This window comes from Seriola dumerili, unplaced genomic scaffold, assembly GCF_002260705.1.
Source record: "Seriola dumerili isolate Sdu_G_001 unplaced genomic scaffold, Sdu_1.0 BDQW01000068.1, whole genome shotgun sequence".
Taxonomy (NCBI): Eukaryota; Metazoa; Chordata; class Actinopteri; order Carangiformes; family Carangidae; genus Seriola; species Seriola dumerili.
Window position 1 is genome coordinate 6,422,194 of NW_019174323.1, and position 16,147 is coordinate 6,438,340.

General features: G+C 42.1%; 1 protein-coding gene across 1 annotated transcript in view; it reads right to left on the reverse strand.

Annotated features, from left to right (window-relative positions):
• The window catches only part of LOC111219591 (neurexin-1a-like), a 54,623-nt gene extending 38,954 nt beyond the window's left edge, over window positions 1–15,669 (reverse strand). Inside the window, exons 1-3 of the mRNA XM_022742309.1 lie at window positions 14,360–15,669; window positions 8,768–8,785; window positions 7,992–8,021 (exon numbers count right to left, since the gene is read on the reverse strand). Coding sequence (XP_022598030.1) covers window positions 7,992–8,021; window positions 8,768–8,785; window positions 14,360–15,092 — 781 coding nt within the window. The 5' untranslated portion in view covers window positions 15,093–15,669. The remainder of the gene's footprint in view (window positions 1–7,991; window positions 8,022–8,767; window positions 8,786–14,359) is intronic.
• Window positions 15,670–16,147: the final 478 nt, after the last annotated feature.

Consider the following 16,147-nt stretch of genomic DNA (forward strand, 5'->3'; position numbering starts at 1 on the left):
AAACTCAAACATCCTGCATGAAGGCATCCCTCCTTAATAACAGACAGGTGGATTAACTATATACTCATACAGTATACAGATAGATGACCAGTGTAGGGAATGTATGTAAATGAATGCTAATATATGCATAGTTTCCATATTAACTTAAAGTGTGAAAATCCATACAGTCAAGTTCACTAGAGGATATGACTGCCGTTTCCATCTCTGTTCAGTGATATACAGCATCTGGCTTTGAAACCGATTGGGCTATCACATCACAGCCAAGGGAGCAATACTGTAGAGGAGGATATTACTGTCAGGATATAAGTGACAGATTGGTTGTCTGCAATGTTAAGCTCTTATTCCTCTTTTTGTTGTTGTTGTTGTTCTTAAATTGAAGGCATTCATTCCCAACATGAGATATATGAGAGAGTTTTAAAAATGTGACACCGGCTCTGTGTTACTGGCCCAAAAGTAAAAGTAGTGCAGAAATGTCACATTATAGTCACTTTATAGTTCAAGCAATTTATAGACTGTAGGGCTGCAACAAACTTATTTTTTAATCAATTAATCTGCAGATTAGATGATGTCATCAAATGCCTTGTTTTGTCTGACAAACCCAAAGATGACCAAGACAATGAAAAATGGACTACAATGTAGCAAATTCTCACTTTTGAGAAGCTGGAACAAATTTGGGGCTTTTTTAATTTGAAAGATGAAAAATTATAGGCTAACTTTAAAAAATTATGAACACATGAGTCAGTACTGAAAATAATCTATAGTTAAACCTATAAAGTAAAAGTTTCCAGAGTCCAACGTGATGTGTTCTAAACCCAAAATTCAATTTACAGTGTAAAAAACAGACAAAAAGAGCATTGTTTATTCGTAAACAGAGCAGATAGTCCTTTTTTTGCAGTAAACTTCAAAGTGAATTTTCTTTGAGGCACAAATTGAATATAACTAAATATCATATATTGTTCACTGTAGTTCATTTTAAGAGAAAAATACAATGAGCAGCACACTTCCTCCCATTATGTTCAATCTTTTATTTCATGTCCCTTTTGTTTCTTTTATCTGTGCTCATATCTCTCTCTCTCTCTTTCTTTCTCTCTCCCTCTCTCTGTCTGTAAGCTTGAATTTGGCCTTCTCTCTGGTACCCAGGGAAACCGGCTTGTTTCCATGACAATGTCTGCAGGCAGAACAGCGTATTTGTCTTAAGCTAGATAAGATCAGAGTCAGTTTCATCCCTCTTAGACACACATACACTCGCTCAGACATGCACACACACATACGTGCATCATGAAACATATGCACATAGGAGGCCATAGAGAACTGAAAAGCACACACACTGGAAAAATGTGCATTTGTGCAAACGGGCAGCCAAACCCATTTGAAACCATAAAGTTAAATATACCCACACAGATATTTGCATGCATGCAGATCCACACACATCCTGCCCTCCATCCCATCCTCACACAAACACACACGCACACCTAATGAAACCCTCTTCCAGCAGGTTGTTAACAAATAACAAGAGCATAAAGACCTCTTTTCATAAAGGTAATGTAATGGGTTTTTAATGAAATCGGTGGCTATTTCAGTTGTTGTAGTTATGCCAGACAAGTACCACAAGTAAATGAATGTTTGTGTGTGCATGTGCATGCTTGTGAGTGTGAGTGTGTGTACACTTGTTCATGTGTTTGTTCTTGTCTTGGCAAACAGCAAAGAAATGAACTTCAAATGCCAGATGGGGTACTGGAGTGAATCGCCAATTGGGCCACTACCCTCAGCACCCACCCAGACACAATGGAAATTGCTAGAACAGGTAATAGACATTTGGAGCAGCAACTAGCTTGTTTAGAGAGTATGTGTATTTGTGTGTGTGTGTGTGTGTGTGTGTGTGTGTGTGTGTGTGTATGTAACGGTCTTTGATGACATATGTGCATCACTGATGAATACCATCCTGGCTGATGCGAGACTGTGTCAAGTCGGGAAGCCCAAGGAGAGATGCAGCACCCCTGCTGAGAAACGCTGTAGTCTTATCTCCCCTCCTATCTCCCCCCAACGTGTCCGACCTTCTCTTTCCACCTCTCTTTTCCCACTTTCTGAATGCCCTCCTATCTTTCCTCACCATCACTTTTCTACACTCCTTTACCCTATCCCACCCACCCCTCCTCCCGCCCTCCCTCACACTCTCGCAGCCAGCCTCCGCTCTATCTTTCCCCTTCATCCTCTGTAAATGGGAAGTCCGTTTGATGTCTTTATTTTTAGGCGATAACAGGGTGCATTGGCTTTGTGTGTTCCCTATTAACGTTGCAGTGAATGCGCAAAAATGTTAATGTGTACACTTGCTAACAGGATGGTAATTGCATACAATTACCAGCAAATGTATACATTTACCAGTGGGATTGCTACACATTTCCCATGGTGAATTCGGTAACTGTGTATCTCCTTGATAATGTGGGGGTAGAGCTCTGTATGTGGTGGTGTGACTTTCATTACAAGAACTGCATGGGTGTTAAGCATTAATGAGTGTTGTAGTACAGTACTGTAATGCGTGTTAGTAGCAGAGAGTAAAGGCTGAATTAACCCCATTAATGAAGAGGGTATATCTAGGAAAATTGTACATTTTGCAATAAAAACTTTGTTGCAATTGCTTTATCACTGCTGATGGCCAGAGGGGACACAACTTAGTTTTAACATTTTTGTTTTTTCCACAGTTCAAGATGTCGCCATCAGGACCCAAATTCATGCCAGTCACTCAGGCAGGCAGCCAATCACAAGACACTTGCCTTTTAACACCAAGCGGCTTTCTCTCACCTCGAGTTGGGTGCTGCTCACTTGCCCATCTTACTGTATTATGTCAAACAACAGCAGCTAATGTGCGTCTGACAAATATCTTTTATTAACAAATATACAGTATGTTACATTGTTTACTTCAAGCTTTAGACGATTTTGCAGATTTTGAAATTTTTTTTTTAACATTTCTACACTGATTGAATTTGGTGATAATACTCTTGACAACAGGGGCAGTCGATTCAATACAACTGGCACAAATGTAAGGCAACTTCCTTCCTAGCTTTCTACTACTATATTTTCACTGTTGATTCATTTGTCTAGTTATTTTTCAATTAAGTGATTAATCATTTAGCCTTAGTGAAAAATGCCCATCACAAGTTGCCAGAGCCAAAGTGGATGTCCTCAAATTACGAACAACAGACCAACAGGCAGAACCAAAAGATACTTTATTTGTAATAATACCAGAGTTGCAATATAGCTGATTAATCAATTAGTCCAGACAATTAATCTGAAACTATTTCTATAATCAAGTAATCATTATAGTCCTTTTTAAAACAAATACGCCAAACAGTTGTTGATTCCAGTTTCTCATCCTCACAGATTTGATCCTTTTCTTTTGTCATATTGTACATAGGGCTAGGACGATTATCCGATGTAATCGACGTTGTCGATTATAAAAATTATTCAACATGGAATTTTAGTGTTGACGTGTCGTGTAAAACCACACAGGGTAAATGTTCATAGAACAAAACCGGAACTTTCTAATGGGACCGTTTATATCCATCGTCTTTGGTTTACCCGGATACAAGCGCAGCGCAAGGGCTGGGACAACGCGGTGACGTAATTGAAGTCATTGACTACGTGAATGATTTGCGTCTGTGTAATCTATTTGAACAACATGGCGGTGTCTACCAGCAGTACGACAGAGCGTCCTCCAAAGTTTGGGAATACTTTAATCTTGACACCAACAGTGCAGTAGTCTGCAGACTCTGCAAAGTGCATCTTCATTTGTGTGTGTGTGTGTGTGTTGGACGGGGCAAATTGTTATATTAAATGACTAACTGGAAAATAATTGCAATAAAATTACTCTTAGGTTAATAAAAAAATAATCGTTAGATTAGTCGAATAATCGAAAAAATAATCGCTAGATTAATCGTTTAAAGAATAATCGTTTGGGACAGCCCTAATTGTACATGATAATAAATGTTGGTGTCATCAGCTTAATAGACAAAACAACTAATTGCTTGATCAAGAAAATAATCAGAATTTTTTATTTTTATAATAAAAATAATCATTAGCTGCCTTCTTAAATGATATAAAAGAGGTTGAAATCTGTGAATGTTTTTGGTGTTTTTCCTTAATAAGTAACACAATTTATACAATTTATCAATTATCAAAATTGCTGATTCATTTTCAGATCAACTAGTTTAATGACTGACATTCTACGAGCATAACAAAAACAACAAAAATTTTCTTTTTAATTTAGTTTCATTGCCTGTATTTTATTAAAGAATAATCAGTCCTTTTGTGGTTTATTATTAGTACTGTTAGATGGTGATGAGTAAGCGGTAGGAGACGTGCTGTACTTTGCTGATACTGACTGGTTCCTCTTGTCTTGGCGTCTGCTACCACTCCCAACCCCACATATGGTGGAGTCAGCAAGGAGCTTGTCGCTGATAGTGTGTGCATATGTGTGTGTGTCGTCAGAAAACCACGCACATGTGTATGTCCGGGAGATTACAAGCGAGGTGAAGGGACAAAAACAAAAGAGACAATTTAAAGGGAAATCCAAAGAGTCTGACACTGAGCATGTGTGTGTGTGTGTGTGTGTGTAGCCTGTGCCTGAGTGGAGCGTGCATCCATCTGTGTTTTTTTGCCATAAGACAATGTGTTAAAATGAGCCGCTTTGATTGCCGACGCTTTATGAGTCACAAGTGATGACTCACAATCCACCTCCCCAGAACACACACTCATGCAAGTCACACAAGACACACACACACACACACACACACACACACACAAACATACAGACACACACCTCGTTCTCTTTTCATCCACTGACCGTGAAGAATATGTGCAGGCAGCCTTACTCATGCATATTTACACTGAACACACACTCACTCACCTACTCAGCGGGCACTCTCTAAAGGTTATTGTGTGTGAGTGTGTGTCTGTTTGTCCACCCGTTCACGTACGTGCATGTGTAAAGGTCACTTCAAGCGAGGCTGACCACTTGTCTATGCTGTGCACAGATTGCTGGATTGATATCGAGAACACTTGGACATGCAGGCAAACAACCGCTATTAACCGCACAACCTGCCCCAAAGATGAAATAAATAAATAAATATCATAAACAAGCATTGCTGCCAATTACGTCCAAGAGCCATTCCTTAAATCCTATTCAGAACCTACAATCATTCATTCACCCAGAACCCTTCACGGTCTATTCTTGGCCAGACAGAGAGAAGAGAAAGGGCAAAATCTGCTACTTGGCTTTAAGCACATTTTCCATCCAGATTATTGCTGCTCAATACTTTTCAAAAAAAAAAATCCATTTCCCCCTCTTCCTTTGGCTGCTCGATACTTATGAAAATCCAATTTGGCTTCCTCTTTTCTTTCTTCCCTCCACAATTCGTGCATTTTCACCCACTCAAAGTGATTAGTGATCTGTGGGTATCGTTTCCAGAGAGAATGATAGCTGTGTTTTATGGAGGAGGGGAAAGGTCCATGGTTCCCCATCAGGGCTGATGTCCCTTGGAGAATGACTGGGCTGGGAGGGCAGACAGGAGCACCGCTGTCCCTTTGCAGATACAGGCAGTTGCTCTACATCACAGGAGAGAAGACGACTCACTTTATCTCTCCCTCGCTTCCCTCTTTCCCTCTCTGCTCCCTCTATCATTCATTCCTTTAGCTCCTCTCTCACAGGCACAGTCTCTTTTTCTCAATTTCTCCAGCACACGCACACACACAAGCAGACACACATGCCATATATCTTTCTAAGACACCCCTCCCCGCACCCATCCGCCCCCTCAAAGAAACTCATTTCAGCTTTGCGGGCTCCTCAAAAAGCCTCTTTACGCTGAGCTAACCTAAGCTAGGCTTCGTCTGCACCATTTGACAGCCTTTACATCTCAGTATGCTGAGCAAAAACACACTCACACAAACACACACACAGCTTTTTCATGTGTACAGTTTCTGAAAGAGACTTCAAAGGTTTGAAAAAAATAAAAAGAAAAGAAAAACATCGGCCACAGTTCTACTTTCAGCCTATCACAATCCAAACATCCGTAGTAGTGAGGGCATCCACTATACACAAATACACCAAATACATTGTGTAATAATGCTGGAAACATATGTTAATACATGTCGGTCCTTAAGTAGGTGATTTAAAATGCTGAGCATAAGCCAGATGAAGCAATTAAATTTTCACTGCCACCTGGATGATTCATGGCAGACATTTTAGGGCAGAAACTCTAGCTCTAGGAGCTTACTTAGCAATCAAAACATAGCAAAAATGCTCAGATAGAAATACAGTTGACAGAGTAGAGATGTCTCACTGTGATAGATGGATAAATTGGAGACATCATTTGTGCTCTATTCAAGATATTTCTATCCACCAGCATGGATGAACGTTTCATTAAATAGCACATTTCACGGAATACATGGCAGCCCTGTCACAATGGGTGACAGCCGTCATCATGTCCTCTCTCATCCAATCAAAGAGCACAATAGACGCAGATCAGCCTGTCACAGTCAGCCTGTCTTCATGTGGGCCAATCAGTGCATTCATCAGCGTCATGCAGAGACAACCAATCGAGCAGCACCTACCTTCAGATTTTCAAGAGCACCATAGGCCAGAGCTCCTACTCATTCGCACGCATGCACACACGCTTGAGTATGAACACACTCGCACACACATGCATCAGCAGCTTACCTTACCAAAATTGAAACATTCCAATTTAATGGCAACCGCAAATAAGAACTTGAAGCCGAACAGTTCTACATAGGTTTTCATTACTATACATACAAGAGCCTGTCAATACAATCAACTTCAAAACCAACCAGAACAGCCCATTAGCCATACACATGAAAAAAAACAGGGGGGTACCTCTGAGTTTTCCTAAATTCACAGAGGGAGGTGTTCCAAACAGTAAGAAAGAGGGCAGGAAAGGAAACAAGAAAAAAGGAGAAAGGAGGCAAAGAAGACAGGGGTAGCAATGTGAGATTTGTTCATCAGTGAACAATTTTCAAAAGGCAAAGCACTGGCACTTGTTTTTTAGCTGCGTTCAAAAACACTGGACAACTCGGGGGTTGAGGTATAACAGCATTGCTTTCATACACTGCAGGAACATCTGTTCAGAATCACATGCGCTCGCCAATGTATGAGCAGGAGCCGATGTGAGGAGCAACGACAGAAGAGCAAGACATGCTGGAAACCGATGAAAAGCCATGGATCAATGCGGATGAATGTTCTTGTGAAAACTGCCACAGTCATTGATTCAAACCCTGATGTAAAAGCATATATTCACACATATGGATACATTGTGTGCCTCCACGCACACGCACACACACACACACACACACACACACACAAACACACGCACACAAACACACACACAATGGTGTCATCCCCTCAATCAAACTGTTGAATACAGATGAGAGAAAATGAGATGAGGTGGAAGAGTAAAGACCAAATCAAACCATCCATGGAGTCAGTCGGTCAGTCGCCCCTTAGCTCCATTTCCATGACCTGGAGCCCTGCCAAGCCTAACCCAGCCTAGCGTCATCAAGCCACAGCCATCTACTCCCTCCCATTACCCCCTCCCACATCAGCAGCCATGATAATAGTATATATATCCCAGCAGAAGTTGCTCTCAGGCTCATCACTCTCCTCAAAAATTAAACCAAAAAATGATTTTTAAACCCATATTTCATATTTAATTGTTCCATTGCAAAAGTCCAAGTCATTCATTTCAGTTTAAATTAAAACTGAAATTTCTGATGAGACCAAATGGGATCATTTAAAATGAAAAGAAACTCAATTACAGAAAAAAAACTGACCTTAGTTCAGTGCCTAGAGAGACAACTTCCTCCCGCGCCAGGTGGTGATGATGTGGGGGAGGGATACAGGGAGTTGTGAGTGTGGGGGTGAGGAGGTAGGGGATGATGGTATAGCAGAGGACAACAGGAAGTGAGGTAAGAGGAGGCCATACCTTGGTCGCCAATCATCAGGTGTGCCAGACCTTAAAGGAAGACAAGAGCACAGTCAGCATAGCAAAGGATTATGGGGTGTGATGTGTGTGCATTAGTGCATATGTGTTTTTTGTGATACAGGAGTTTGTCAATGACATGCTGGTGAAGGCTAAAGATTTCTGTATGTTTCTTTGTGTGGGAGTCCTTTAAATTTATTCCAAATGTCTAAAAAAAAACTTGCTTTGTAGACACTTGTAGGCAGCGATCCTATGCACAAACAGGTATGCACACAGACGTTTGGACACAGCCATAAAACTAGGTCGTATGCAGTACAATATTGCATGTGTCAATGTCTATGTAATCTTAAGGCAAGAGCCATTTCAGATGATGCACATGGGATGTAGTACTTACCAGATGTCAGCAACCAACCCCTACATACCCCCACAGACCAACATACATTAACGCTGGCTACCTTGTACTGTATTTCCACAACAGAGGATGTAATGAGAACATGGAGGCCAGAAAGAAGAATACGAAGGAAAAGATATGAATGGCTTCAGAGAGGGTGAAGAGGAATGGTGACAATAAGATGATGATAGAGCTAAATGTGTACTTGAGTATTAATGTAAGAACATGGAAAAGAGGGAATCAGATAAAGAAGCAAAGGAAGAGATGTTTGAGGGAAGAGAAACTCAAATACAGACAGACAGATGGAATTTACAGATAGATAGATAGATAGATAGATAGATAGATAGATAGATAGATAGATAGATAGATAGATAGATGTACAACCTACCTGGAGTGTAGCTGTGCTCTGGAAAGGTGTCGCAGCCGGGCGAGGAGAGAGAGAGACAGACATTCATTAACATGCATGCTCAGCCCTTGGGTTACCATGGCTACTTACTGTACATGCACACCCGTCCAGGGTTACCGTGGTAACACACATGCAAAGTCCACGCAAACGCCACAATGGATACCATGCTGCACTGGTAGCCAAAACTAAGGTTTGTCTATATACAGTATAGCAGCATTAAAAAAATGCAGTCTCTCTCAATGACTCCACATGTGTACAAATGCACATACATAAGTGCACACATACATACCCACCCACACTTGTAGATTCTGAGGGTGGAGGGGGTGTGGGCATAAATATACATTCCTACCTGTATGTTTGGATTCAAGAGCCGTTTACCCCAGAACTTACCTTGCAGCTGCTTCCTCTCCCCAGAGCCCCCCGACAGATAACATGCAACACACAGACACACAGACACACACACACGCGCGCACACGCGCACACACACACACACACACACACACACACACACACACACACACACACACACACACACACAATCTCTCCCTCACTCACTCTGTTTTTCAAACATACAAACATACACACATACACACACACTAACATTGACTATGGCAGTAATAATGATATGTAATAGCAGGGTAAACATGTAGGGATGGATTAGCAGTGCAGGAAGACAAGGGGCATGCATGGTTCAATACTCGGACAGAGTGTGTGCGTGTATGTTTATGTGCATATGAAAGTGTGCGTGTTTGTGAGTGAGTAAGTGTGTGTATTCTGAGCTGTATGCTCATCTGTGTTTCCTTGCCTCTGCCCTTGTGCTAGTAGCATGGCAGAAACAGGTGGAGCCATTAGCATGCTAACAGCGATTTGCCCTCAAGGACAATGCAAGCCAGGCCAGGCCTAACAAGCCAGGTTCAGTCTGCCTTCACTGGAGGGCGGAATGGCTTAGACAGTAATTACATTTACGCATAGACCTGCCCAACCTCTATTCATTTACTACAACTATATTTTGAATATCTGAAATAGTTATTTTTTTCTCCAAAAAACTCCAAGACATTTTGATGTGCTTTGGAATAAAACCCTCATAAAGTGCTCTTTCCTAACGCTGGTATAAAAGATGCAATATACTGTCTTTTGGGGCAGAAAACAATGCTTACAGTAAATAATACGAATATATAACTTGACAAATGTTTTGAAGCTTGTCTCAAATCTGCAAAAATATGAGTGTGAATAAAAGTGGATCACTTGGGAGCCTTGAAGATATCATGTAATTGTAAACGTGTACGGAAACTCGCACTGCCACAGCCAAATTGCTTATTTCTGGCTTCAAACACAGTCCTAAGGATTCATTTTTTCCTTTAGCAGAGAATATTCATTCTGTATTAAAGATTCATAACAGAATTTTTTTCTAATTTCAGAGGGTTATAATTTTTTCTCAAAGCTTCATTCAAATTCAGTGAGGTTTCTGGGTTGAAAATACCACAATAACTTGAAGTTACCATATAAGAGATAAGCTATTATGTTCGACTCTGCCTGACTTCTTACAAAACAAACTACACAGCCTGGACTTGTACACTCATTTACTCATATACCCTTATTTTGAAAGCAACAACTATGGCTCCACCTCATACAATCAACTGCTATAGAACCTTAGATGCTGTTGAGATAATATTTCTTTCTTTGGTAAAAGAGAGATTTTGACATGAGCTCTTATTATCTACTCCCTTTGCCATACACTTAATTTCTCTCAGATACAAGCTTTGAATTTATGTCTCCAGGGTGCCTCAGTCCACCTGAGAGGTTTCCTTTGACATACTATAAGTTGGTATACAGTACTCGCTGGTGGTGTTATTGATGCATGGATATTAGCTCAGCCTGTGGTCGGAGATATCCCACTGAGCCGGCATCTTGTCAGACCAAAATGAACAGCAGTACATGGGGCTAGTTTTAAAAAACATTTTATACCACAACAGAGCACTAAAAAAGTTTGCTCAAATCTCCTCTCAGACCTCTCTGTATGTCTGATCTATTTTCAGAGAATGGGAAACATGAAGTAGAGAGGTCTAAGAGAAAAACCAAGCTTCGGAAATACTCTTAAGATGTTGTTGCTCTCTGTTATCCATGACTTATGTTTTTGTTAACTGGCCCCATTTGCTGCTGTTTATTTCCGTCTGAAAAGCTGACAGTTCACTGGAAAAGCTCCGTCCCTTGAATTCTTCCCTGAACTAACGTGCATGAATTAATGTAATATCACATCCAGTGAGAATCCACAGAAAAGACATGAGACAACCTTTAAGTCATTAAGCTACTCTCAATTTACACCATCATCTAACATCATACGCTAAACCCTGCAGCAACTTCTACCTAAACTCTGAAATGTGAATCTGAGAAACCAAGAGGAGACTAGTGAAATACCAGTCTGAAACACCATGCTCATACCAACACTTAAAACGGGAGTTATTTCCATTCCAATCTCACAGCAAAATTCCCCCAAGAGCACTTCATTATTATGTTTTATCCATTTTTTTTTATTATTATTTGGTGCAGAATATAAGCATTATTTACTCTGGCAAGGCTAGAAGATTTCACATGATAGCAAATCTCTTGCAACCAAATACAGTATTGCCCCCCATGTACATTCACCCAAGCAGACCTTCTAAGTGGAACCATTTTATGAGACTACTAATACTAACACCGGTCACTACTGCCAAGAGAAAAAATAATTGTAGCACTTGTTCTCCACAGCAAAACTTGGCATCCCTCACAGATGAAATGTGAGTCCATCTCTAAGAATATAAAATAGCCCCTTCAAAGGTATAAGTAGCCTCATGTCGCGTGATAAAGTGCCGGTGCAAAGCAGGTAAGAGCTTTTGTGTAAAATGTCTGCACCTCCAATTTAGCCTGTAAAAGCTACACTGCTGTTTGGACCCTCAGCAGTGTTGTGACCACTGGCGGTAGTAGAGTCTGCACATTGTGTGAATGTGTTTTTCCATGTGTTTGTGCAGGTATGTGTGTGTGTCAGTGCGCTCTGTGACTCCCACTGTGCCCTAACCAGCAGCAAAACAGCAGACTGGATTAGACTGGCTTGGATCAAACGTAATTCTCAGTGCAGCACTGAGTTTCTGCAGAGAGCAGATCATAGCTTCACCTGTCACTTCCTGAATGTATAGACACCCCACATGCAGCAGTGAGCACTACCATGGCAAATAACAATTGTTTTCATTATTGATTAATCTGTCAGTTGTTCTGATTTATCAATTAATAGTCTTTCAAAAAAAAATCGAAAAATGCATATCACTATTTCCAAGAGCACAAGGTAAGGTCTTCAAATAGTTATTTTGTCTGACCATCTGTCAAAAATCTAAAAGTATTAAATCTACAATGACATAAAACAAACAAAATCATCATTTGGTATTTTTTCTTCAAAGTAACTTAAATGCAAGTTATTTCAACAATTAATCTGCAGATTATTTGCTTGATTAATTGTTTTTTCTATAAAATGTCAGAAAAAAGTGAAAATGCCTTTTAGGCAGTGCAAAGTGATGTCTTCAGCTAGCTTGTGTTTTTCAACCATTACTCCAAAACCCAAAGATATTCAGTTTACTATAATATATGAAATAGAAAAGCATCGAATTCTCACATTTAAGAAGCTGGAACCAGCAAATGTTTGGTGTTTTTCGCTTAAAATGGTTATCAATTATCAAAATATTTGCTGATTAATTTTCTATCAAGCAACTAATTAATTAATTGATTTATTGTTGCAGCTCTACTTTAATGATTAACTATTTTTCCGTCGAATTCATAAATCATTTCAGCACAAATGTATATGAGTAGCATAATGCACCAGTTACCTTCCCTACCTACTTTGAAAATTAGGCCCAATGGTCAAGACAGTAGTTATTGCCTTAAAGATGCCTGTCATACATACCCATTCATACTTACATACTCACCACCACAAACTTGTAAATGCCATAGATTTGTGTTGCAGACATGATGCCTGTGAAGTCACTAAGAGGGGAATTAGAACTGGAGGCAGCAAGGAGTTTGGAGAGCTGAGGAATAGGAGCAGGGAGGAAGGCAGGAGGAGTGAGAATGGAGAAACACTCCTGGCATGAGGTCCCCCTATTAGTCTTGTCTCCATGGTAGCATAGGCCATCCCACTGTCCACTAAATGCTAGGGTGTGATATGGTGGGTGGCTAAAGGGAGGTGCGATGCTGACAGCGGTGCTGGGTGGGGTGTGAGGTCAGGTCAGAGACAAAAGGTGGCCACGCAGTAAGGCCACTCTGCCATTTTTGGCAGATGCATTTGTGTCACTAAAAAATCAATTGCTGAGGCAAAGCCGAACGGTATCTTTGGCATCGAAAAAAAAACACACAGTAGTTTAGAAAGCTATTGATTAAGAATGCAGATTTGCTCTGTGAATGAACTGAAGCAAATCTGACGACACACACAACTAAGCAGGGGGGAAATGAAAGCATTTGCACTACTGGCCATAACAAGGTAGCTGAGTTCATTAAGCAGCTGTTTCGTTTTTGTAATGGCCATCATTACACTGCCCGTATATTGGCATTTGTATTGACCAAAGGCTTGTTTGACAGTATTAAGGGAGGGTGTTCTTGTAGATTTGAGATATTAAATCATTTGTGAAGAAACGTTTTTCTTTTGCCTCTTCCAATAAGGAACATAAAAGTTTTATTTTTATATTGTTTACTGTCACACTTCTTCGTATTCATAAAGTAGTACTGACAGGACACTATTTCCTCTTTTATAATGCATGAGAACAGTGACACAAAAACACATACCATACACACTCATGCACAAACAGAGCATCTCACCAGGCTGCACGCTGTTTAAATTAATGGCAGGCAATTGGTTTTACACACTTCATTTCAACACCCTATGTATGGTACCTGTGAAGGCCATCTAGAATCAATGAGATTCCATTAACACAGGCAGCTAGGTGTCGGCCATGTAACAACCACTGATTTCCAGCCTCTTAGCCTAGTTCCAGTTAAAGTCTCTCAACACGAGCCAACGACCACATCCGTATTGGATCTATATGGTTATTGTGTTTTGCCAAACACACCAGCTGAGCCCTTCAAAGCTTTAATACTGCAAACCAGGTAAGGCTTCTCAGTGAGTTTCAGGAATTTGTCTCAAATCTCCAGACTACCAAGCTTCACGGTCTGAATGCAGCACAGAACAGCTGTTCGCAAACTCTCAGCTCCAGCTCCACTAAACTGACTGCACATCTTGGGAGGGGGCTTAGCTCTGAGTCCTGGAGGTACATACTAAATTGGCAGCCATAAAAAATCAATACCAAACATAATCAGTATGCATGTCTTGCACTGTTTGTGAAGGCTGCTGGTCCATACACACCAACTGAGGGCAGCTGTGAAGGTGTGAATGAAAAATAGATGTCTATACTGAAGAACCTGGTGTTTGGAATTAGAGGTGAAAAATTTGGAGATATGCATCCACAAAAGTAATTGAATGTGCATGTGTTTATGTGCATGTGCATGTATCTAAAGGATGAGATGTATATGATGGGTCAGCATGGTTCTGGGCCTTACCTTCGCTGCAGTCGTTGCCTTGGTAACCGGTGTCGGAGCAGTCACAGACGGCCTGGTCGTTGACCATGCTGCACACCCCTCCATTCTGGCACTGGTGGTCCGGCCCACAGCCAGATGTTACTGTGACGCCCTCTGAGCCATTCAGCGTCACCATTGAGCCATTGATGCTCACCGCCGTGATCCAGCCACGGAAGGCGGGGTGTTCCCGCACCGAAGTGGAGGTGAGGCGTAATGGCGAGGAGTGAAGCTCTGGCGTCAACCCGCCCATGAAGGTGTGGCTGAATACTGTCATGTCTCTTCTCTTGCTCTTTACTTCCGCCCATCCCTCCAGCCGCCCATCCACCTCCAACGAGGTGTTCCTCCAGTCCCTCTTGACACGCACTGCATGCCAACGCCCGTCACTCACAGCCACGCCTGACTGCAGCTCGGCCGGATCAGCACAGAAGATGGAGAAACGCAAGCGGAGGTGGCCATGGAGAAGCAGCAGCTCCAGGAAGTCGCAGAAGCCCTCATCATCCAGATAGAGCAGCAGGCCCTCCTGGCTGTGAGTCCGCAGGCTGAAGCTCAGCACACTCTCACAGCAGGCGTTCCACACTGGGAACCGCCCCCATTGGCTGGACACGCCTCCAAACTCCAGGACCTCTCCTTGGGCCTGGCCCCCCACGCTGCACAGGCACAGTCCCAGGAATAGCAGGGGGGCTGCCACCCAAACACACACCGCCATCACACTCATACACACACTCGCTCTCACACTCACACACACACACTGGAGGAGATAGAGGCTAGAGCTGAGGTGTTCCCTCTAGCCTACAGCTCATGGTGACAACTGTAGGGCGCTTCGTAGAACACTTTCGAGGTGTCTCAGGTGCACCCTGCTTTGAGGGTAGTGCTCTTTACAAGGTGAGGCTCCAAGACGATACAGCTCCAGTGGGGGAAAGGGTCAAACAGCAGCTCCCTCTGTCCTTTCAGCACGCTTGGGACATCTTCTTTGGCCTTGGCCTGGTGTTTGTGTCTTCTCTGTTCAGCGTCTTCTCTCCATTCAGTCTTTCTTCACTTCTGACATCTGAGATTCCAGGTGTGTGTATCTGTGCTTGCATCTGTGCGAGTGTTAGATATGTGATGAATAGGATGTGAACTCCATCTTTGTGCCCTAGATAGGGCCTTATCCCCCATGCAGGCAACTCCCCACGGAGTATGAGTACGAGTGTGTGTGGCTCACACGCTGGTAATGGAGAGAAATGACACCTTCATAGCAGAATTTTCTCCCCCTCCTCCCTATCTTAGTAGGGCAAGACTTAAAGTGTGTGTGGGCAAATATGTGTGTGTGTGTGTGTGTGTGTGTGTGTGTGTGTGTGTGTGTGTGTGTGTGTAATGCGTGTGAGAGTGAGGTATGTGTGTCTCTCACTGCCGCGTCATCACTCTCTCCAGCGACCTACAGAGAGAACAGAGACGGCACAATCAACCAGGGTCACACACACACACAACACACACGTAAACACGCACAAACTCTCCATCACACACACGCAAAGCGAAGGCATCACACACACACGCACGCACGCACGCACAGCATACACAAGAACAGCCTGCTATTATTATCAAATTACTCTCTCAAGCATTTTGTGTGCGCACGCACGCACGCACGCACGCACACACACACACCACATTGTTAACAGGCCCAAATCAAGACTGTCTATGAACATACTGAACATGCACAATAAAGCTTTTTTACTTCCACACAGCCCACACAACAATGACTAAACACGTACAGTGCAGGCACGCGCGCACACA